The 21,436-nt window shown below is 43.6% G+C and overlaps 3 protein-coding genes across 4 annotated transcripts; 2 read left to right on the top strand and 1 right to left on the bottom strand.

Moving 5' to 3' along the window:
* Positions 1-636: 636 nt before the first annotated feature.
* On the top strand, positions 637-12,501 carry LOC118123400 (testis-expressed protein 2). Of its 2 annotated transcripts, XM_035180763.2 has the most exons (13): positions 637-952; positions 4,372-5,249; positions 5,328-5,695; positions 7,338-7,538; positions 7,898-8,177; positions 8,264-8,451; positions 9,041-9,241; positions 9,731-9,830; positions 10,499-10,631; positions 10,746-10,883; positions 11,225-11,434; positions 11,524-11,644; positions 11,796-12,501. In XM_035180763.2, exons 2-13 carry the CDS (start codon positions 4,499-4,501, stop codon positions 11,940-11,942), a joined length of 2,838 nt encoding a protein of 945 aa, XP_035036654.2. In that variant the 5' UTR covers positions 637-952; positions 4,372-4,498; the 3' UTR covers positions 11,943-12,501. The 2 variants fall into 2 exon arrangements, with proteins under 2 accessions (XP_035036654.2, XP_035036653.2); XM_035180762.2 differs by having other exon boundaries at positions 4,372-5,695.
* An 88-nt stretch (positions 12,502-12,589) lies between these two features.
* On the bottom strand, positions 12,590-16,770 carry LOC118123413 (60S ribosomal protein L3). Its single transcript, XM_035180788.2, has 10 exons — positions 16,615-16,770; positions 15,806-15,998; positions 15,472-15,640; positions 14,775-14,910; positions 14,068-14,254; positions 13,810-13,970; positions 13,574-13,675; positions 13,147-13,242; positions 12,859-12,978; positions 12,590-12,704 (listed from the first exon to the last, which is right to left on the bottom strand). Exons 1-10 carry the CDS (start codon positions 16,678-16,680, stop codon positions 12,645-12,647), a joined length of 1,290 nt encoding a protein of 429 aa, XP_035036679.2. The 5' UTR covers positions 16,681-16,770; the 3' UTR covers positions 12,590-12,644.
* Positions 16,771-19,296: 2,526 nt separating this feature from the next.
* On the top strand, positions 19,297-21,038 carry ndufb10 (NADH:ubiquinone oxidoreductase subunit B10). Its single transcript, XM_035180802.2, has 4 exons — positions 19,297-19,535; positions 19,836-19,974; positions 20,598-20,737; positions 20,901-21,038. Exons 1-4 carry the CDS (start codon positions 19,388-19,390, stop codon positions 20,987-20,989), a joined length of 516 nt encoding a protein of 171 aa, XP_035036693.1. The 5' UTR covers positions 19,297-19,387; the 3' UTR covers positions 20,990-21,038.
* The last annotated feature ends 398 nt before the right edge of the window (positions 21,039-21,436 follow it).

Raw genomic sequence — 21,436 nt, 5'->3', positions numbered from 1 at the left:
AAATGTAAACAGACAAACTGAAATTGACAAAAGAATAAATAAATATATGCAAATACATGATCAAATTCTAGACAATGTTATTAGATGGATAAGGATTAAAACATTTTTTTTAAGAAGTGGGTATTTACCAGTAATTTTACCAATGATGATAGGCTAATAGTATAGTAATAGCTATTAAATATTAATAATTGTTATTAGCAGTAGTAGTATTTGTCTGTGGTATCTTCAGAAGCTGTACAAGTACGTAGGCATCTGGACTTTACTTTGTAGTATTATTATCGAATAACAACAACAGTAATAACTATTATTACTAAATTATGTTGTACTCAGTCAGGGGTAAATAATGAAAAATAAATAACTATAATTGTTGTTATTACTAAGGATGCTCACTGAGATGTTCTGGAGCAGTGTAGTTCCAGCAGGTCGGGTAATTACATAAGTGTGCGCACAGGACTGCGGAGTCAGAGGCTCAGAGCTCAGTTTGTGTTTTGACGCTGAGCCGTCAACTCTTGGCCCCTCGGCACTAATCTGGATTAGAGTTTGGTCCGTTCTGCAGCCAGGACTCCAATAATCACATTATTCTGCGGTGGTACTGACGCGTCCCGAAGCGGAAGGAAGGAGGAGCGACGTCAAACGGTGCCAATGCCTCTGACGCGTTCAGCTCACGGACAAACTGCTCGTTTGGTCGCAGATCTTTTTCAAGAGTTGGCTCGTTTCGCGACGATCTGACTGAAGTTGGCTGCGTTTTTTTTGTTGTTATCTTTTGTTGCCTATATACGGTCGGTGCGTGGTGCGCATCTCCTCCGTGTGCACTGCAGCATCCACACCGATCACTGCAGCCGGGTCCTGAAGCAGATTCCTGCACAAACCGATGCCTTATTTCTTCCGGAGCTCCCGCAGCCTCTCTGCCGGGGATCTCCCAGGAGCAGCCGGTGAAACATGGCAGATTCACGTGAGTGCTTTTCTTTCACTTACTCGTCTTTAAAGTGCATCGATCCGTGCAGCAGAAAAAAACCTGCCTTCATTTTCAAATAGGCTGTAAAACGGACTGTGCAGGTTGGGAAAGAAAGAAAGATCAGACTGACCGTGTAGTGGTGCATTTCTGCATCTCTGGAACCTCCCAGGAAAGTTGGTGGTGATTCGCCTGATGGGATAAAGCAGAGCTTCACTAACATTGACCATGTGATTGATACCCAGACAGAGCCAGGGCCCAGGGCCAAATGTGTCAGTCAGGGTCAGACGGTAGTTTTGGAAACACAAAGGAAAAGCAAAATAAGAACCTGTCACGCTAAGCCATGGCTCGGACAGTCTTCACATGATCTCGGATAAAAATATATTCCCTCCTTTTTGTTTTATTTATTTAAGCCAGGATAGAGGAGGATGGAGCGGGACAGACGTGGTGGTATTTTGCCAGGATTTGATCTCATGTTGGCCTCAGGGTTAAGAATGGGATTTCCTGCAGGTCACATCATTTCTCCCCCCCTCCATTTTAATCTGTTTTAAGTTACACTACTCACAGAGAGACTCTTAAATCTACCTGTAACATTACAAGACAATTTCAAACATATTCAGTCATCAAAGATTTCTCAATTTGACCTCAACTTTTTTCCTCTGATTGCATCAGCACATATAATATACGGACGTGAGCCACTTCAGGCAATGATGCGTCGCTTCTGGCCTTTGTGTGGCCCAAACAAAATGGATGTGAGCCTAAAGTGGTAGATGTGGTAAATAGTGAATATGGCTCAAATAGCACAAAACAAATGTGGGCCACCTTCGACTGACATGCGGTATTGCTTTGGCCTACTTGTGGCCCAGATCTGGCAAACGGGAGCGGACCGCCCAAGTGCCATCTTTCCATGCAGTATGTGGGCCAGAAGTGAGATGTGGGCCGAATCTGGGCCAAAACAAAACTGTAGTTATATCTAAAAAAACATGATTTACAGCTGAAACGTTCAGTTGATTAATTGATTGGTTGATAAAAACTGAGGCCTTGCAAGAGTCCCTCGTGGCTCTGAGAAATTGTGATTGGCTTTCTTTTCGTATTTTTGGCAGACACATAATCAATCATAAATTGAGAGAGAAATATGCAAACTAATCCATAAAGGAAATAGTCTTCGTTTACAGTTCTGATGTGACCTTTTCTTGGAAATAATAAAATCCAATCGTTTGTGGAAAAGATCAGTATTAAATACATTTCTATTGGACTAGATTGCGGCTCTGTTTTTCTGCAGATAATCCCCTACCTCCCTACATGTTTGATCCATTACTAAATATAACGTCTAACCATATTTGCTCATACAAAACGGCCTAAAGGCTTCCAGAGTTTTTCGCCATGAATCCCTGTGTCAGTCCTCTGGTGCTGACTTTTATTTCTTTCATCATTTCTGCAGAAATCCACACACAGGCCCGATTGGAGAGCTTCCAAATCCCTGCCGACTTTTTCACTGGGCAGCAAAAGTTTTCTCCTCCCTGTCAGCACCAACTGATCCAAAATGACTCTGTAGTATAAATTGATTAGAGTAATGCAGGGCCGTTTGGACCTGGTTAAGCACTGACGGTGCTTTTGGTTAATTACATTCGACAAACAGTGCAGCAGGTTGGTGCTAAAAATGAATATGTGTACTTATGAACAGTGTGCAGAGCAGAGGGAGTCAGTGGGGGGTTAAATCACGTCTGCAGCATCGTGACAAATATAAGTAGCCTTGAAGATTGGATTCACAGAGGTTAGGGCTGGAATTAATAATATACAGGACAATGGCCAGTTATTGTCTCTCAATGCTGTTACATTTTGTGAAAAACTGCTGTAATCATTTCCACAAAACTTGGTGGAAGGACATGGTATGGGTCCGGGAAGAACACTTTAAAGTCAGGTGCGGATCCAGTTCATGGGACTGGATTGATTTTTTTTATGGATTTCTCAGTTAATACTTCATGGATCTCAATGAAAATCAACCATGTTATTTGGGACTGATGTTTATTAGTGTGTCCAATTTGGTGCGGATCCCCAAAAAATCCAGATCTAGTGAATCTAAATGTGGTTTGGCAGAGATATGTGTCTGCTGAGTGTTATTCTAGTTTTTTTGGCTGCAGCATTTGCTCTAAGAACGAGAAAAATAAACAAACGAGCAAACTTTTTAAGGCAGGGACAGAAATGTTTTCATTAACCCAAACTCAAGATTAACTTACTTCCTTTTCATGGAGATTTCAGATGATGAACTGTCACATTTGACAAAGTTTTTCATACACTAGCATGTTATTTCTAGTTGTCAGTCAGACACTTTGTCATGCTCATAAAACCAACTTGTGACTGCATGTGTCACTGCATTCTATGTGTATGTGTGTGTGACAGTTAGCACACGTGAATCCGAAGATGTATGTGGAATTTGACGACATGCTGATTGTCCATTCATAAGATTTACTTCCTGTCGTGTTTTAATGTGCTGCCAGAAAATCCTCTTTAATGTGTAGGATTGGAGTTAATCTACTCTCAGTCTGGATCGTACTGTATAGCTGTTGATTAGTGAATCCGGCTGTGCAGCATGTCTGCCATGATACATGTCAAACACTGACACTTGTGAAGGGAGTGTTTTGAATCCATATTCCCCCCTGATTTCCTGAAGGGACTGTTTTATTGTTAAGCTTTTAAAGGAATAATGGGCAGTGGTTAGGGTCTGTTGCAGAAAGCAGTTACTCGTGACACAGAGAAGCTCCAGCCTTGCTAATTGTAACTGAGCTCTTCCTCTGAATTGTAACATATTCCTAATCTGAATAAGGACTGTACAACTGCCAAGTGAGGGTCCATCACAGAATATTTAAAGATGGACGACGTGTCTCCACTTCCTTCCACTTTCCAGAAACGCTGCCAATTTATGCATTTGAAGCCAGTCGCAGTCGCGATCAGGGGATGGAGCCAAGATGTCAATCATGACATTTCTTGGACATACATCAATACATGTCCAAATACCTGCAAAAATGATACTATTTTCAAATTTGGGATTAGCTGTGACTCTGTGCTAATGACTTCCTGGATTATTACAGAAACAAAGCTTTGTCACCCCTAATCTTACCTCAGACTTGTGCTGTATGTGAATTGACAGCGCACACAGCATGAAACACATAAAAGCCTGTAGAGGAATAGTGAAAAGTGCTGGAGAGAGTGCGGAGGAGATTATAAAAGAAAGGTCTCAAGGTGAGAGGAGACAGAAACTTAGAAAAGGGACAGAGAAGATGGAAATAGGAAGACGGTCAGAACAGCAGGTGAAGAAGTAGCAGAGAGGTTGGATGTTGTGCTGCCATTAAAAGAAATGTTGTTGAAGATGTTTGAATAACCACATTCTGATCATGTTTTCATGTTTCTCGTGTTCCCAGCATCCAACGTGATCGGCTCCTTGAGAAGGATCTTACAAATCCACATCCAGTGATAGCACCATGCTCTATGTTTTGGAAATATTCCACGCCTTTTGGTTCACCAGATTCTCACCATAGTTTGTAATTGATGGCCAGCATGGAAGAGAGCAAGCTCATCTTCAGCCTGGACCCCCACGATGAGGGTCCCACTGTGGCCTTCTCCAAAGACAAACCCCAAGCCGGAGAGAGCCGGTCTGACCTCAGTCTAGGGATCGATCTGGACCTGAGCCAAGGCCATCGCTCCCAGGCCTCCTTCCTTACTCACTCTCCTTCCTTCCCAGGCTCTTTAGCTGACTTATCTGCATCATCAGCGGGCCTGGTCCTCACCTCCAACTTGGTGAAATCGTCCTCCACGGACCTGGAACCGAGGGAGAGCAGCTCAGTAAGAGGTAAACCTCTCCTCAGCCTGGTCAAGTCCCTGAGCACAGAGATCTCGCGTCGGGTTGAGCCTGAGGTCAACCTCTCCAAGTCTGACTCCAAGCTCCATTTGCATCCCTGGAAGCAGCTTACCCAGCCAAAGATCCCCGGGGTTGGGCCTGACGCAGGAGTGCTGAATCAGTATGAAGACTGGGCGTCACCTCCCTCCACGGGCAGCATGTCGCCCACTGAGCCCCGGGGCAGCTCGCTGATCGCTGAGTTTGAGGACACGCGGAGGAAGTTCTCGGAGGCCATGCAGGATCCTCTGAACATGCTGAGTAAGATCATGGGGGATGAGAGCTCTGGCAGCCCCAAGCAGGGGAGGGCTTCCAGTGCTGGAGACTCACCAGCCTCCCAAGGAAGCTTTGGGAGAGAGGGGGGCAGTGAAGACGCAGACTTTAAGTGCCGGAGGAGGACTGACGGTGAGCATAAAGGCTTGTGTGACACTCCTCTGAGAAGACTCCATAAGGGTTCATTAACAAAATCCTCTGCCTCCCCAGAACAGCACAGCCACAGCAGAGACAGCCGTTTAGAAATTCACACTTACGGAGATATGATTCAAGTGGTGGAGCTCCAGAGTGAATCCAGAGGGACACATCGCAAAGCGTACATCAAGTCTCAAGGCTCATCGCTGCCTATTCACTGGCTCCTCCCTGTGGGTCTTCTAGCTTATGGGTTCTTCGTGCTGCCCCTCCCCTCCTATCTGACCGGCCTGTCGGTGGGGGTCGCATGTGGCTTCATGCTGGGCCTGGTGGTAGTGTTCATTTTTGCCCCGCGACGCTCAAGTGCTAGAGGTAGAAAAAGCCCTCGGTTCAACCCCAACATGGATCCACTGGATGGAAAGCTCACAGATACGGAAATCCTTGAGGTAATAAATTAGTAAAATATAGTAACTTCTGAAAACAAACGTGATTTAAACAAAGCTTTTCAACCCAGTGATGGTTGCAGCTGTCATCTTTGATTGGATCAATTTATTTTATTAGCTTAAATACAATAATTGAATTGAAATCACAATCCACCATAGGCTGTACATAAAGAAAGACAACATGTCTCCACTTCCTCCCACTATCCAGACATGAAGCCAAAATATCTTGGATATGGACGCTGCCATCTTGCACATTTGGAGTCTGAGTAGTAATCATGACGTTTCACAATGTTTTTATAGCATCAAATAATTAACTCAATCCAAGCTTACCAGAAAAACTAACACTGGAATATACATCAGTGTGATAAGAACTACATACATGACAGAACCCATGTCCTTTTTAGTTTGTTCCATGTCCCATCCACTAACATAGAGGAGTCAGGGTTTACCACCTGTACAGCCACCTGGTGGCGTCCCAGATGCTTTGGCTTCACTTTTGGGGAGTCGTGTTGTTATCTATCTTCATCACATGATCTCCACATGGACATGTTAGCTCTCACGTTAAGTTTTGAAGCCATGATGATGAATGCTAACGACTGACTTGAGCTTGAACCTGTAGTGTTTGTAAAATATTTCTGCAGCTATCGGATGGTTTGCCATGATATTAGGTCCAGATATTCATGCTGAATTGTCGTATTAATGACGTCCTCTCACTTTTTCTCTTGCAACATCATCAGGTCAAATTTTAAATTTGTCATTTGGTTTGGTTTATTTCCAAATATCTGCAATATGTTAATTTTTTTTATTTAAGTCTTTGTTTTATTGCCAACGTGTTTTTATTGATCATCTTATTTCATGTCTTTGTGCGGTATGAATATAATGTATTATTATTATATTATTAAACTATACTACTTTCACAGTCTATAGCCAATGCAAATGTTAGCATGCTAACACACAATGTAAGATGGTTGCATTACACCTGCTAAAAATCAGCTTGTTAGTGTTGTCATAATGAGCAGGTTAGCAATTATTTCAAAGCACCACAACCTGACAGATCCAACAACATGGCTGCAGAGTCTTTGTCTTTAGAAACCTCTGCAGCTGCTCCCACAGAGAGAACCTGATGTTTGCATGTAACTGATTTGGTTTTAGGGAAATTAACTTCAGTGTTTGTTTCACAGGGTGAAAGATCTAAACAACAAATAACAGCCGCCATGTGAAGCACTGGATGGTACTAAAGAGAAAGATGGTGCTCAGCATTTAAAGAGAGCGTTGGCACAAAGCGCTTCCTGACAGTGCTGCTATCTGCTGCAATAAATTCAGAGAGCAGGTTCAAATGAGGTGAAGTTTGTGAGAACAGAGGAGTTACTACCATGAGGCTGAAGTAGGCCGTTTCAAAAACACGACCACAGTGTTAAATGAGACGGATGTATTCTGCCGTGGCTCATGTTTCTCTCCTGCTGAGCCGTATTGTCACAGTTTGCATCTCTCACAGTGACGTTCATCTGCCAGAGTTAGTCTTTGTCATGTTGACATTTTTTTCTGGGTGATATTAAGTTCTCAGACAGGATTGTTCAAATTCTGAAAGGATAATGTGAAGTGATTTGTTACTCACTGTGCGGCCGCTTTCATCATTTCCTCCCAGGGCTGGATGAATGAGACGTACAGCTATGACCCAGAGACCTTCCACCCCTCCATCACACACTCTGTCCACGTCACACTGGAGGGCAGCCGGCTGCAGCTGAGGCACCCGCGTGCCAACATACCTCGGTGGGCAACGTTCGAGGAGACGCCGTGCGAGGCCGCGTTTTTGCGTTCGCGCACATATCAGCTGGCTAACAGTAAGGTCAGTGTGTATGCAAAAAATGTGGTGTCCCAGCACAGCAGTCATGCCCCTCGGATAGAAGTAAGAGAGAGAGAGAGAGAGAGGGGCAAGCTGAACTGTGGCCTGACCTCGTCACTCTCATCTCTCCTCACCCAACTTGTCATCCAACACGGAGGTGAAAGACCAGAGTGATTACAACTGAAGTGATGATGCTCTGAATAAACTTAACCCCGCAAGCATCCAGTGGGGTCACAGAATAAATCCAACACACAATCAATCTAATTAGTCAGGGAGGTGCTTTGGGAATAGTGAACTGTCAACACAATTTCTGCCTGCGAGCATCTCTTAAAGTATATATTTCTTTTCATTTTTTATCACAGGTGTCCTTGTTGCCTCCTGGCCTGGCTCGCAAGAGGGTGTGGAACAGAAAGTATCCCATCTGCATCACCCTGGCTGAGGGGGAGGTGGGGGAGGAGAGTGTGGTTGAAGGGCAGGAGGAGGAGGAAAGGGCAGAGAGACCCACTGCACTGGACCCCCAGCTTCCTGTCACCCTCTACCTGTTTGGCCGCACTGGAAGAGAGAAGGAGGAGTGGTTCCAGCATTTCTCGTCTGCCTCCAGGGCTGCTGCCAAGAACAGTGCGGGCGGTGAGGAGAACACAGGTAAGACAGTGTTATGGTGATAATATAGAGATCAGCTCCTTCAGCTCCTCCACTCACTTCATATCCATGTTCAACCTGTCCCCTAGAAACACCATCCGGTGGAGATGCAGCTAAAGACAGCGTGGAGGAGCTGCAGGATTTGCCAGGAGCCATGAAAACAAGAACGCTGTTGGACTACGGCACCTACATAACACAGCTGATTGACTCAGAGAGTTGCAATCCCACCCCAAGCCCCTGCCGCAGTGAGACGGGAAGCCCCACGACCCTCAAGAAGGTCAATGAACAACACTTTTATTTCACTTTTAGATCCAATAATGGGTCTAGCGTCATCGCCGTGGCATTTGTAAAGTGATGTATACTTTTAGCTCTCCTCCTCGGTTTATCAGTTTCCAGTGAGAGAATCAATTATGAGCAGACGTCCTTTCTTCTGCTCTATTTATCCCCTGGATGTGGCGTTAATACTCCACATGACTCCCTCTGATAAAAAAAAAGGTCGATATCAGCTTCTGTTCTGCTGCTCTGCGCTCATATCAGCCTTTTCCTGAATGCTGGCTCAGCCAAATATCAATGTGCAGAAATATCAGCTATCACCTGGCTGGAAGGTGCTTATTGAAAGTGAGTGTGGTGCATCTGCAGCATACCTGCAAATCCTGGACTGTTTTGGAATTGGCACCGACTCCATCTTAATGTTCAGAGGAGGTAGATGCAGAATCAGCTTCAAAGTCTATGAAAATTAGGTTTGGTTGTATATGGATCATAGAAATTGAAAAAATATGTCCTGCCTTTTGGTTTTATCAGGTCATACAAGCTGTAAAAATGCCTGTGCAAATGTATTAACCTCCCAATGTCTCATTTCTCTGCAGATTCACAATGAAGAGCAGGACTCTGAAGGTCAAGCTGGAGCTGAGTGCAGTGCAGGTGCAGGGGGAGGAGGATGCTCCGCAGAGGGCCAGCCCACCTGGGTGAATTCCCTAGTGGGAAGGATTTTCTGGGACTTTCTCCGCGAGAAGTACTGGACCGATCAGGTGGTGCACAAGATCCAGAAGAAACTCAGCAAGATCAAGGTGAGGGGGGGGGATGAGTTCACTCATTTGTTTCAAGGTTAGTCGCCAAATGAAGTCCTCGTTTGACAAAATCCTTGATTCATCTCCATATTCACAAAACCATCATCAGTGTCATGATGACTAATGACGTGGCAACAGTGAGTCCACTGGAGGCCAGAGCTCGGCAAACTGTGTCGCTCCAACATCAGTGCTGGTTTGTACACAAGGTCAATAGACGTGTCATTAGCTAAATCAGTGCTGTGTGTGTGTGTGTGTTTTTATGAGTGTGTGTGTGTACGTGTGTGTGTGAGTGTGAGAGTGTTTTTGAGAGTCTGCTGATAATGCACTCCCTCTGGAATGGAGGAGCACTGATGGCACCAGAGCATCCCATTACTCATTTCCTGGTCTCCTCTCTGACATACATCATCCTTTCTTCTCTCTCTCTCTCTTTCTCTGTTGTCCTTATAAATAAATAAATGACAATGAAATAGACTATTTGTCTCGTTATAGTTGCCGTACTTCATGAATGAGCTGACTCTGGCAGATCTTGACATGGGCACCTGCTTACCTCAAGTCCTCAGCACATCCAAACCTAAACTGGACCACAGAGGTACACTGTGTGTATGTGTGTTATGATTTTGTGTATATTTAACTACACTCGCCTTTGCTCTTTGCTGATTTGCTTTCTTCCTATGCCTTCGTGATGGCGACAGCGATCGGCCAGAGGCATTTTGTTTTCAAGGAATTACCTGTTTCTGGCCTCTTGAACATGATATATCTAAATTCTGTCTTTTGGAAATTTCTTCAAATTGTGACCAGTTGTCACTTGGACTCAAACATGTATTGGTTATATTTCAGTGGTTAAAGGTCAGATTTTTGTAGACTGAAACTGCAGTAATTCTGGTTACTTATAGAAGGTTTACCTGACAGTCTCTCCCCGGATCTTTTTGTCAGTCACATCCCTGACGTCAGCTCAGGCCTTGATCTCATTTATTTCATTACAGAGTTTGTGGTCCCTGCCCTAAAAGCTTTCTATTGTCTGCTGCTGAAGCGATTAGCAATCCTCTTAGCCCACGACTAAGCTCAACCAACAATAATAACAGGCCAGGGCTATACTCTGTTTGTCTAATGTTCACTATGTAACAACGCAGATAAAGATGTTGTCTCTGAACCAAACTCTGAGGGTTAGAACAAAGCTCCTTAAGCAATCCAAAGCATTACCTGCTACCTGTTACATGCTCCCTTCTCTGTGATGAACTCCCTCCCTGTATCTCCCAGGCCTGTGGCTGGAAATGGAGTTGATGTACACCGGCTGCCTTCAGATGACCCTGGAGACGAAGATGAACCTGTGTAAGCTGGGGAGAGAGGGAGAGGATGAGGCTCATGCCGTTCCAGAGATGCATCAAGTGGGGTGAGGCCCGTCTCACGTTCATGTTCCTCAACTGAGAAAGAGAGTGTGTGGCGGCAAAGACCAACATGAACAAGATTTGTTTGCATTAAGAGATACCACTGGTGTGTTTTACAGCTCCAAGCCCAGGATGTGCGTTCTGGCTGATAGCGATGAAGAGTCATCCAGCGCAGGCTCGTCTGATGAAGAGGAAGTCCCTCAATTTGAGCCCCAGGGGTCTGTGGGAGATAAGAACACAATGGTTGCAGCCGATGGGTAAATTGAAAAGTTTATTGGTATTTTCTTCCACAAAACTGTGAATCAGACAAGAGGACAAGCAAGATTTATTCACAAAACTAAACAAGTACACGATGTATAGATTTTAGACCGGAAAGAAACGTTCAGCTGCTTTTATTAATCATTTAAACATGTTTGTCAAATCCAAAATATCAAGTTGCTCTCACTGTCGGAGAACTTTGTGTTTTCTGTGTTTGGATCAAGTTTAACAGGCATTTTTCATATTCACAAAAAACGAGAAATGCGTGAAAAGAAACTTGCATTTACTTTTGGATTTGCAGGACACTAATACATTCGTACTATCAACCTTATTTTACCAGGCACACTGGTGGCAGCACAGGCAGGAAATTCCTGAGATTTATGGACAAGATTGCAAAGTCCAAATACTTCCAGAAGGCCACGGAGAACGAGTACATCAGAAAGAAGATCGCTGAGGTGTCCAACATGCCTCTGCTGCTCAATGTCGAGGTCCTGGAGCTCTCTGGCACTCTGACCATCAACATCCCGCCTCCTCCTACTGACAGGATATGGTACTGCCACTTCACACACACACTGAGTACACGCTGCACATTTGTGATGCATTTTATTTACATGTTTCGTCACAAATGTTCTGTCTCAGGTACAGTTTCCAGGGGCCTCCCAGGTTAGACCTTCATGTGCGTCCCATGCTCGGGGAGAGGGAGGTCACCTTGACCCATGTCACCGAGTGGATCGAGAAAAAACTGCAGTGTGAGTTCCAGGTGAGTCCGTCCATGAATCTGTTTGTCTGTTCACACAGAGTTCTGATCATATAACCCTTTTAATCCACATGTTACTGTACATGCTCTTTGTGACAGCATAAAATGAGCATGTATGACAGATTCCTGACATCTAATCATTGCTGCTCAACAGAAAGTGTTTGTCATGCCCAACATGGACGATCTGTATCTGCCCCTGATGACATCTGGCCTAGAAAGCTCCCCTGCATCCCACCACTCTTCAGTCCAATCCACATCCCAACAGTCCTCAATGGAGTCCCAGGAGTACATGTCAGAGTAGTGCCCCTCCTGAGGCTGCAGATGCATTCATAATGCAAAAGAACTACTGTGCAGCTATTGTCATGACTGTCTAATGGACACTGAGGCTGCAGCTGGGTTCCGACTTTCCCTTTATCCTGAGCATGTTTGTAGACAGATGCCTCCTGAGAGCACAAAGAACATGGTACAGGTATTGACCTCATGACTGTGACAATGGTGCTACACTGCCCCCTACTGTGAAGACTATGGAACTGAACCACACACGCTTATCACCAGGGAGAGCACAACGTCTGCTGGGTTTCCAAAAGGGACTTTTTGTAATGTAAGACTGAAAAATCTGATGCACAAACAGGAAGTGCCGTTGATGGCTACTGTTTAAAAAGAATGTATGTTGAACTATCCATCCATCAATTTTCTGATCCACTGATCATGTTTCTGAGACTAAACAAACTTAAACATTAACATGTTAAAAAATGGTTGATGGTTGGTCAACCAAGCTGCCATCGTGCATGTTATTTGCGAACAGTGCTACTGTCATATGCTCATTGGTTTATCAGTGAACAATAAACATGTTAAAAACATTAAATCTATGGTCATTGAATATAGATATGTATGATGCACTTAAAACACACAACTGCTGCATTAATCTACTTTACATGGAACAATTGCTTTGTATTTGAAAGTCGGTTTTATTATTGTTTGACAATATTATACTGTTTTCCCCTCAAACATCCTCAGACAGAGGCTCCTGCAGTGTCTTGAGGCCGTCTTTCTTCATCGGCCCCTGCAGGTAAACCAGAGGTCAGAGGTCAAAACAGTGCAGAATGATTCGACAGGGATTGTGTCAATGCCTTTGTGCAAATAGAGGCTCTACTCATGCAAGTCCACACTTCCTGGTATTCGCATTTGAGTGTATGCACCAAACTTCTCACACTCACCATGAATGCCTTCTTCTCCAGTGCAGTCTGGAAACGGCCATGACCGAATTTGGAAGCAGTGTCGATGAACTTAAGCTCAATGGTCTCATTGGACTTGCGAGATGTGTGCACGAGTAAAGACTTGGGAAAAGAAGGAACACACAAAAACGTGCATATGTTATAAACACATCTATGATGTTCTCCCACACTGTCCAAAGAGCTGTGCAGGTTTTCTCTGAGAGGAAACCCACTTACAGGGTGACAAATGCACAGATGTCTAGAATTAGACCTTCAAAAAACACAGTGTACCTTTCTGAGGGTGAGCACGCGTTTCTTCACCCCGACAACGCAACCTTTCAACATGATGAAGTCATTATTGACTTCACCATAGTGGGGGAAACCTCCCTACAGGGACAAATAACAGAAAAAAAGAGAAGTGAAAAGAGAGAACGAAGAGTAGATGAAGACTATTCAGGGAGAAATGTTCTTCACAACCCTTTATAATCGATCATTCTAAATTGATAAAGCAACTACAAGTCTTTTGACTGATATACAGCAATACTTCCTTATATGTTATATAGACTAAAAACAACTCCTAACATGCAAACATTGAAATGTGGTTTGAATTGATACGTTATCAATATTGGGCTTCATAGAAAGCATTACTTTAATTCCAACATGCTTTGACAATCCATTCGTTTCATTATTAATTTGACACAGAAAGATTCAGGAGTACCAGTGGGTTTATGCTCTTCTGGCTGGCGTCATAGTTGGTGGTGGCATTATTCCGGATCACCTTTCCGTCCTGAACATGGACACCCTGACCAATACGGTAGATCTGAGAACACAAGTGAGGACAAGGCCTCAAGCATGGACACATACCTACATATACTCATATTAAATACTTATGATAATTCACTAGTAAAAGCTTATTTCCCGTGGGTGAAACTGAGCTCTTAACCGGCAGCTAACCTTCTTGTTGACCTCAGTGCGGTGGTTATATCCCTTCTGACCGGCACGAGCAATAGTGTAGGCCACTCGGGCAGGATGCCAGGCTCCAATACAGGCCACCTTCCTCAGGCCCTTGTGAGTCTTCCTCGGGAGCTTCTTTGTGTGCCAGCGGCTCGTCACACCTGTCAACCCAAAGAACAATATAACTATTGAATTCAATCAGAGTACATTTGGTTTTCAAAGTTCTTGGACTAGCGGGACCAGGAGCATGTTTCGTACCTTTGAAGCCGTGACCCTTGGTGATGCCGATGACGTCAATCATCTCATCCTGGTAGAAGACAGAAGAGATGGGCACAGCCTGCTCCAGATGCTCCTTCGCCCAGTCCACCTTGTCTGAGATGCTCCCCCCATTTAGCTGCACCTCAATGACGTGGGCTTTTTTCTGCTTTAGGGGCAGCAGTCGCATCTGGAAATGGAGAAGTAATACCTGTGAGGGCTGAAAAAAGCCTGGAAAATATATACTTTTCTATGAGATTCAAAAGCCAGAGAATATCTTGTATTGAACTTACTGTGTTTATAAGTCTTATAACATCAGGTAGTTACCACAGCTGTCATATTTATAGGAATATTTGATTTAATCTCCACTGCACAGAGAAAGACTGATCTTGTCTGGCCTTCATTTTCATTGCTGCCAACATAAAGGTATTTCCTTGGCAAACCCTGCATGAGCAGCCAGTTTGTGCTCTTAAATGTATTTTTAAACTGCTATTTGAAACGACACCCTCCAGACCCCCTTGGCAGCCAAGGGGTTGTGGATGTGGCAGCTTTTTCTTTCTGTTGCATGCGGCTCGGGTCTCCGCCTCTGCCCTTTTGCAGGGAACGTTCCAAGAGGAGTAGAGGTGGGGACTCTTGTGACAAGAGAACACAGTGTTGGGGTTTTTAAAAGCTATATTTTGCTTTCTAGGAATTGGTAACGACCGGCCCACCTGGGAGTGAATAATAACCCTGATGGTGGAACAGTATTTCTTCAGCGCGTTGAAATCCTTATCCAGCTGTTTCTTTCCTGTCTCGTCCTGCCACTTCTTACTGTACTTGGTGAAGGCCTTCTTCTTGCACTTGTACCTGAAACACGGCACAAAACAACACTGACATTTGGAAACACCAGTCCACTGTTAAACACCAGGTAGTACTTTAGTTGAATAAAATCCTCTTAATAACCTAGTTTATTAATTTCAAATGATCTCAACTTCAAATTCCAGTTTCTACAACTAATAAACATGATTTGTAACTTTTTGTAAACAGAAACATATTGAGTTGAACTGATGAGTTGAGCAACTGTCCTGCGCAGAGTTCACGGAGCTCATCAAATTACATTTCTGAAGAAACAGCCTATCAGCAAAAGCAGCAACAACCACAGCTGTGCTTTGTGTCAAATGAAGAAGAGACTCTTCCAACTGAAACAAATCAGTCTGACACATTTGTCTCTGTTACTGTTCATTCAACTTAATACTTGAACTTGTTATCTTGAGTTCTGTTAACTAACCCTGTTAATGGGTTTAACATTTTCTCATGAGACGACTTTGAATTAATTGAACTAATAATAATGTCAGTTCAGCAGTACGAGCATAGCAGCTTGACTGTACATGGAATATGCTGGGGAACAATGAATAGAGCTACACACACCAGTTTTTGTAGAATCTGCGCTTGCACTCGTCACTGAGGTGCTCGGCAAAGATGGTTTTAAAGGAACGTAAACCACGGATGGTATGGATGTATCCCACGATCCCCACGACAATGACAGGAGGAGTTTCGATGATGGTAACCGCCTCCACCTCCTCCCGCTTAGCTAGCTCTATGGGAGGAACATGGAACACCGGAGGACATGTCAGTCGTCAGTGAAACCCAGTCAACCACAGGATTTTTATTATCTTCATTTCATGGCCTCCAGGAGCTTAACGCCATTAAGCAAGGTATCATCTACCAAACATATAGCAAGAATTATTCCAGCTTTACATACTTAGGCCTGTGCGGTGAATATCCCTGAGGGTGTGGGTCATGCCAGCCTTGTATCCCAGGAAGGCCGTGAGGTGGACGGGTTGGCTGGGGACATCTTTGGGCCACGTGCGCACCCTCCCTATGTGCGTCTTGCTTCGCTTGTGGGGCAGAAACCCCATGTGCCCGTGGCGTGGTGCATGGAATTTGCGATGAGACTAGAGAAAACATAAGCCGGAGGGCAACACACACATGTCACATACACACTGCAGGAGCAGTTTGCACGATGTCCAGATGTGTGATTATCCCCTCGCCATCTATTACACTGAAAATACACATGTTTCTCATTCTATACTCAGTAATGTCGTATTAAGTTTGGTCTCATTTCCTAGTTTTTTTCACATATTCAGACTTGTTCAGGGTCCCCAGAGGTCGTTATCATGCAGGACATTAAAACAATATAATGCAGTCGACTCCCACAGTCTTCAGATCTGTGGTCTTACTCTCCAAGACCTGTGTTTGCACTTGATTTTGAGGTCACATTAAGAGTTATTCAGTGATCCAGCTCTATTAGTAAAGAAAACTCAGATCACAGGATGTTGAATAAAAAAATTTAAATAAAGTTTCGACCATTACAGGATTTCATGTTGTCTCCTCACAGGCAGCCATTATCAGATAACCTTTCTGCACATGTCGTCTTCCCCTTGATAATCCAGATGGCCAAACAAACTCATAAATCACACAAACTTGCCCAACGTGTAAAAGATAAATTCAGATTAAACTGCACAATGATGTATTGTTTATAAAAGAACCAAGAAGACAATGAGTACTGACCATGTCCGCACGCTGTCCAGTCGTGAGAGAGAAAGAGAGAGGAACCAGTGCTGACGTAAGAGACATGCATAAGATGATACACAGCGCTAGGGCTCTAATTTGGTGATAGGCCCAGTTGGGGAGCCGTATTTGCTTTCAGACGAGGCAATCTCTGCCAGGTTCTGAGAGGAGGGGGGGGAAGAGGGGTGAAGTCTGAGGTCTGAGTGGACGGGGGCAGTGGACGGGAACCACGCAACCAAGAAAGGAGAGTTCTCGTTTTCATGGGGCCAGTCTGGTCTGCCTCAAAACTAATGCCCTCTATTCTCTGTCTTTATAGAGCAGCAATACTGAGGTCAGTCTTTGGAAACCTGTTGCAGATGATACACAGCGTCAGAGTGTAAGAGCTCTATCATTACTCTCTGCTGTGTGTGAATGTATGGGACACTGACTGATCTGAGTGTATGCTCTGCTTAATAAGGTTGACTATAGCTGTGATTTAGCCGTGTGACTTTCTCAACCATGTATTATGTTGAGTGTTTATTCATTAGCTGTGGGTAGGTACATACAGTAGATTTACTTGTCACAGCAGAATCATATATAATATTAACTTCAATGGCACTTAGAGAGTGAATACGTAAACTTCTTTACTGTATCTTTGACGTTCTTTTCTATATATTTGACGTTCTCTCCTGCATATTTGTGTATCTTTGTGGTTCTTTTCTGTATATATACACAACCGTTCAAAAGTTTGGGGTCACTTAGAAATTTTCTTATTTTTCAAAGAAAAGCACTGTTTTTTTCAATGAAGATAACATTAAATTAATCAGAAATACACTCTATACATTGTTAATGTGGTAAATGAATATTCTAGGTGGAAACGTCTGGTTTTTAATGAAATATCTACATAGGTGTATAGAGGCCCATTTCCAGCAACTATCACTCCAGTGTTCTAATGGTACATTGTGTTTGCTAATCACCTTAGAAGACTAATGGATGATTAGAAAACCCTTGTGCAATTATGTTAGCACAGCTGAAAACTGTTTTGCTGGTGAGAGAAGCTATAAAACTGGCCTTCCTTTGAGCTAGTTGAGTATCTGGAGCATCACATTTGTGGGTTCGATTATACTCTCAAAATGGCCAGAAAAAGAGAACTTTCATGTGAAACTTGCCAGTCTATTCTTGTTCTTAGAAATGAAGGCTATTCCATGTGAGAAATTGCGAAGAAACTGAAAATTTCCTACAACGGTGTGTACTACTCCCTTCAGAGAACAGCACAAACGGGCTCTAACCAGAGTAGAAAGAGAAGTGGGAGGCCCCGGTGCACAACTCAGCAAGAAGACAAGTATATTAGAGTCTCTAGTTTGAGAAATAGACGCCTCACAGGTCCTCAACTGGCAGCTTCTTTAAATGGTACCCGCAAAACGCCAGTGTCAACGACTACCGTGAAGAGGCGACTCCGGATGCTGGCCTTCTAGGCAGATTGGCAAAGAACAAGCCATATCTGAGACTGGCCAATAAAAGAAAAGATTGATATGGGCAAAAGAACACAGACATTGGACAGAGGAAGATTGGAAAAAGTGTTATGGACAGACGAATCAAAGTTTGAGGTGTTTGGATCACACAGAAGAACATTTGTGAGATGCAGAACAGGTGAAAAGATGCTGGAAGAGTGCCTGACGCCATCTGTCAAGCATGGTGGAGGTAATGTGATGTCTGGGGCTGCTTTGGTGCTGGTAAAGTGGGAGATTTGTACAAGGTAAAGGGATTTTAAATAAGGAAGGCTATCACTCCATTTTGCAACGCCATGCCATACCCTGTGGACAGCGCTTGATTGGAGCCAATTTCCTCCTACAACAGGACAATGACCCAAAGCACACCTCCAAATTATACAAGAACTATTTAGGGAAGAAGCAGGCAGCTGGTATGCTGTCTGTAATGGAGTGGCCAGCGCAGTCACCAGATCTCAACCCCATTGAGCTGTTGTGGGAGCAGCTTGACCGTATGGTATGCAAGAAGTGCCCATCAAGCCAATCCAACTTGTGGGAGGTGCTTCAGGAAGCGTGGGGTGAAATTTCTACAGATTACCTCAACAAATTAACAGCTAGAATGCCAAAGGTTTGCAATGCTGGAATTGCTGCAAATGGAGCATTCTTTGACGAAAGCAAAGTTTGAAGAACAAAATTAATATTTCAAATAAAAATCATTATTTCTAACCTTGTCAATGTCTTGACTATATTTTCTATTCATTTTGCAACTCCTTTGATAAATGAAAGTGTGAGTTTCCATGGAAAACACGAAATTGTCTGGGTGACCCCAAACTTTTGAACGGTAGTGTATATATGTAGTTTATTCTGTATCTTTATAGTTCTATTCTCTATTTTGTAGATTTCTTCTGTATCTGGTAGTTCTTGTCTGTTTCTTTGTAGTTTTCTTCTGTATCTTTGTAATTCTCTGACAGTGGTTGAAGGTTATTATTAGCAGTACAACGCCCCCTGCTGCCTTTAAACGGAACAACAACTCGTCCTTTAACTTTTACTCTTCAACCTTCAGGATTTTTAAATCATCGTTATTGGGCTTCAAATAAATTCTTCATAATAAATAAACTGTCCACCCTGTAATCATTTTAGAATCATGTAAAAAAAATAAAAAATAAAGACCAATTAGTTAAAAAATAAAGTTTTACATTTGCTGGTCGCCATTTCCGTTGCGTCTTCTGCGCATGCGCCCCCCCGGAAGGAGCGCAGCTGAGGTCGAATTGGAGGATTTCTCAAGTCTCGGCTGAAATAAGGCGAAAATGCCGGCAGACTATGACAAAGACGCTTACCCGGAGCCTCCCCGGAAAACCCCGGTGGTGGACAAGCAGACAGCGCTGCCGAACCCGGCTGTGATCCTGTCCAAACTCTTCTATTACTCCGTGGACCTGCCTGTCACCACATTTAGAGGTAACCGAAGCTAACGCTGCTAACTGCTAACAGGACATCAACACGGCTAGCAGGTCCCCGCGGTCATTTAGTCACTACAACACGTGTATTCAGGCATTTAACCATATTATTACTACTACAAAATATTACATCAACTCAATTACAAGCCTCTGCTTTGTGGAATTAACATGATAGACTGAGTTAATCTGCCATGTTTGCCCCTTTTAGCTAGTTGTTGTGCTAGATACCCATGCTACATAGCTCCAGAGCGCCATAGCCTGGTCTAACCCTGCACCGGACTGTGTCTCCTCTCTCATCCAGATGCTGTGGACAGCATTCGTTCTAGGAACAAGGCCGTGTACTACCACCAGAAGTTCCGCCGTGTCCCCGACCTGGCTGAGTGTCAGCATGGAGATTATCTCTGCTACTACGAGGCGGAGATGCAGTGGAGGAGAGACTAGTAAGTACCACGTCCTACACACATAAACACACACACACCAACCTTTGTTACCCCAAACACTCCACTTTTACTTTGTGGCAGTTAGTCTAGTGCAAGTATTCCAAATATCAGGGTTTCTGCATGTTTCAACAAGTTAATTTGTAGACTTTTTTAGACCACCCATAATTGAAATTTAAGATTTTCAATGTCCCAGAATTACTTACACTTCGCCATGATTGCGGATAAAGTGAAGTAGCAAAGTGGAGAATAACCCTGGAAATGCCACGTTATCTCTCAAACTACAGGCAGAGACAGTCGGTATCCAAAGTCAAGTTTATTTCTGTACAATATAGAAGGCAATGTAATACCTGTGTAATGGTGACAGTCATCAAGTATAATGTTAAAAAACAGACTGGAGACCTGCCCCCTTCATCCACCATAGCAGGGGGCTGTTTTGGCTGAATGAGAAAACACTGCCACCAGCTTGTTAGACCAGCATGTTCAATCATCACATTCCATGTAGTTTCTGTGGAGCCTCATTTTTAAATTGTAGAACTTTTACAATGACACAAAACAGGGTGAAAGTGTTTTTGTAATTACAATTATTCAGGAATAAAAAGTGTTATTTGCATCTCCCCCCTCAGTAAAGTGGACCAGGAGATTGTGAAGGTGGTCCAGGAGCGCATGAGGGCCTGCCAGCAGAGAGAAGGACCCAGCTACCACCAGAACTGTGCTCAAGAAATACAGCAGTTCAACGAGACAACCAACAACTTCCTGTCACGCTGTAAGTACTGTGCAGTTTGGAGCTTGAACATGTGCAGTGCAATACAAAAAACTAGAAGCAGTGTTTGTCATGTTTAAGTAGCTCTCCTTCATGAATCATACTGACATTGTACTTGGTTTGTCCGTTACCAACTGGTTTTGATCTGTGACCTGCCTCTTTGCAGATGGAGATCTTGGAGCGTACGCCAGTGGGAGGAAATGTCTAATGAAGCAAAAAGAACGAATGATGGCACCTCAGGCCCAGAGCGCTTAAGTTCTCCTCTTCCTGTGTAATAATTGTAAAATAAATCTATGTCAAACTATGCATGAGTCATTGTGCTGTCCTCAGTGATAAAAGGTTCAGTAACAACTACACTGGTCTTTGATTTTACTTAGTTTGACACAGCAGCTGATTCACTTCAGTTGTGAACCTTGACTGGTACATTCAAGTTTGGATGTTACTGTTAGAGGCCACTTGAGATCTCTTGATAAATTACCTTTAGCTGATGCTTTTATCCAAAGAGACTTACAATAAGTGCATCAACCATGAGGGTACAAACCCAGAACAAGAATCAAGAAAGTACAACTTCAAAAAAGCAAAACTACAAAGTGCTATAAGTGCCATTTAAGTGCTACTAAACGGTTTAAAATTTTTATTCAAGGTATAGTCAGATCTGATAACAGATCTCTTGATAATTTCCCATATTGCAAGTTATCCATA

This window comes from Hippoglossus stenolepis, chromosome 16, assembly GCF_022539355.2.
Source record: "Hippoglossus stenolepis isolate QCI-W04-F060 chromosome 16, HSTE1.2, whole genome shotgun sequence".
In the NCBI taxonomy this organism is placed as follows: domain Eukaryota; kingdom Metazoa; phylum Chordata; class Actinopteri; order Pleuronectiformes; family Pleuronectidae; genus Hippoglossus; species Hippoglossus stenolepis.
Note: the sequence above shows the minus strand (reverse complement) of the source record. Positions and strands in the feature narration are given on the sequence as shown.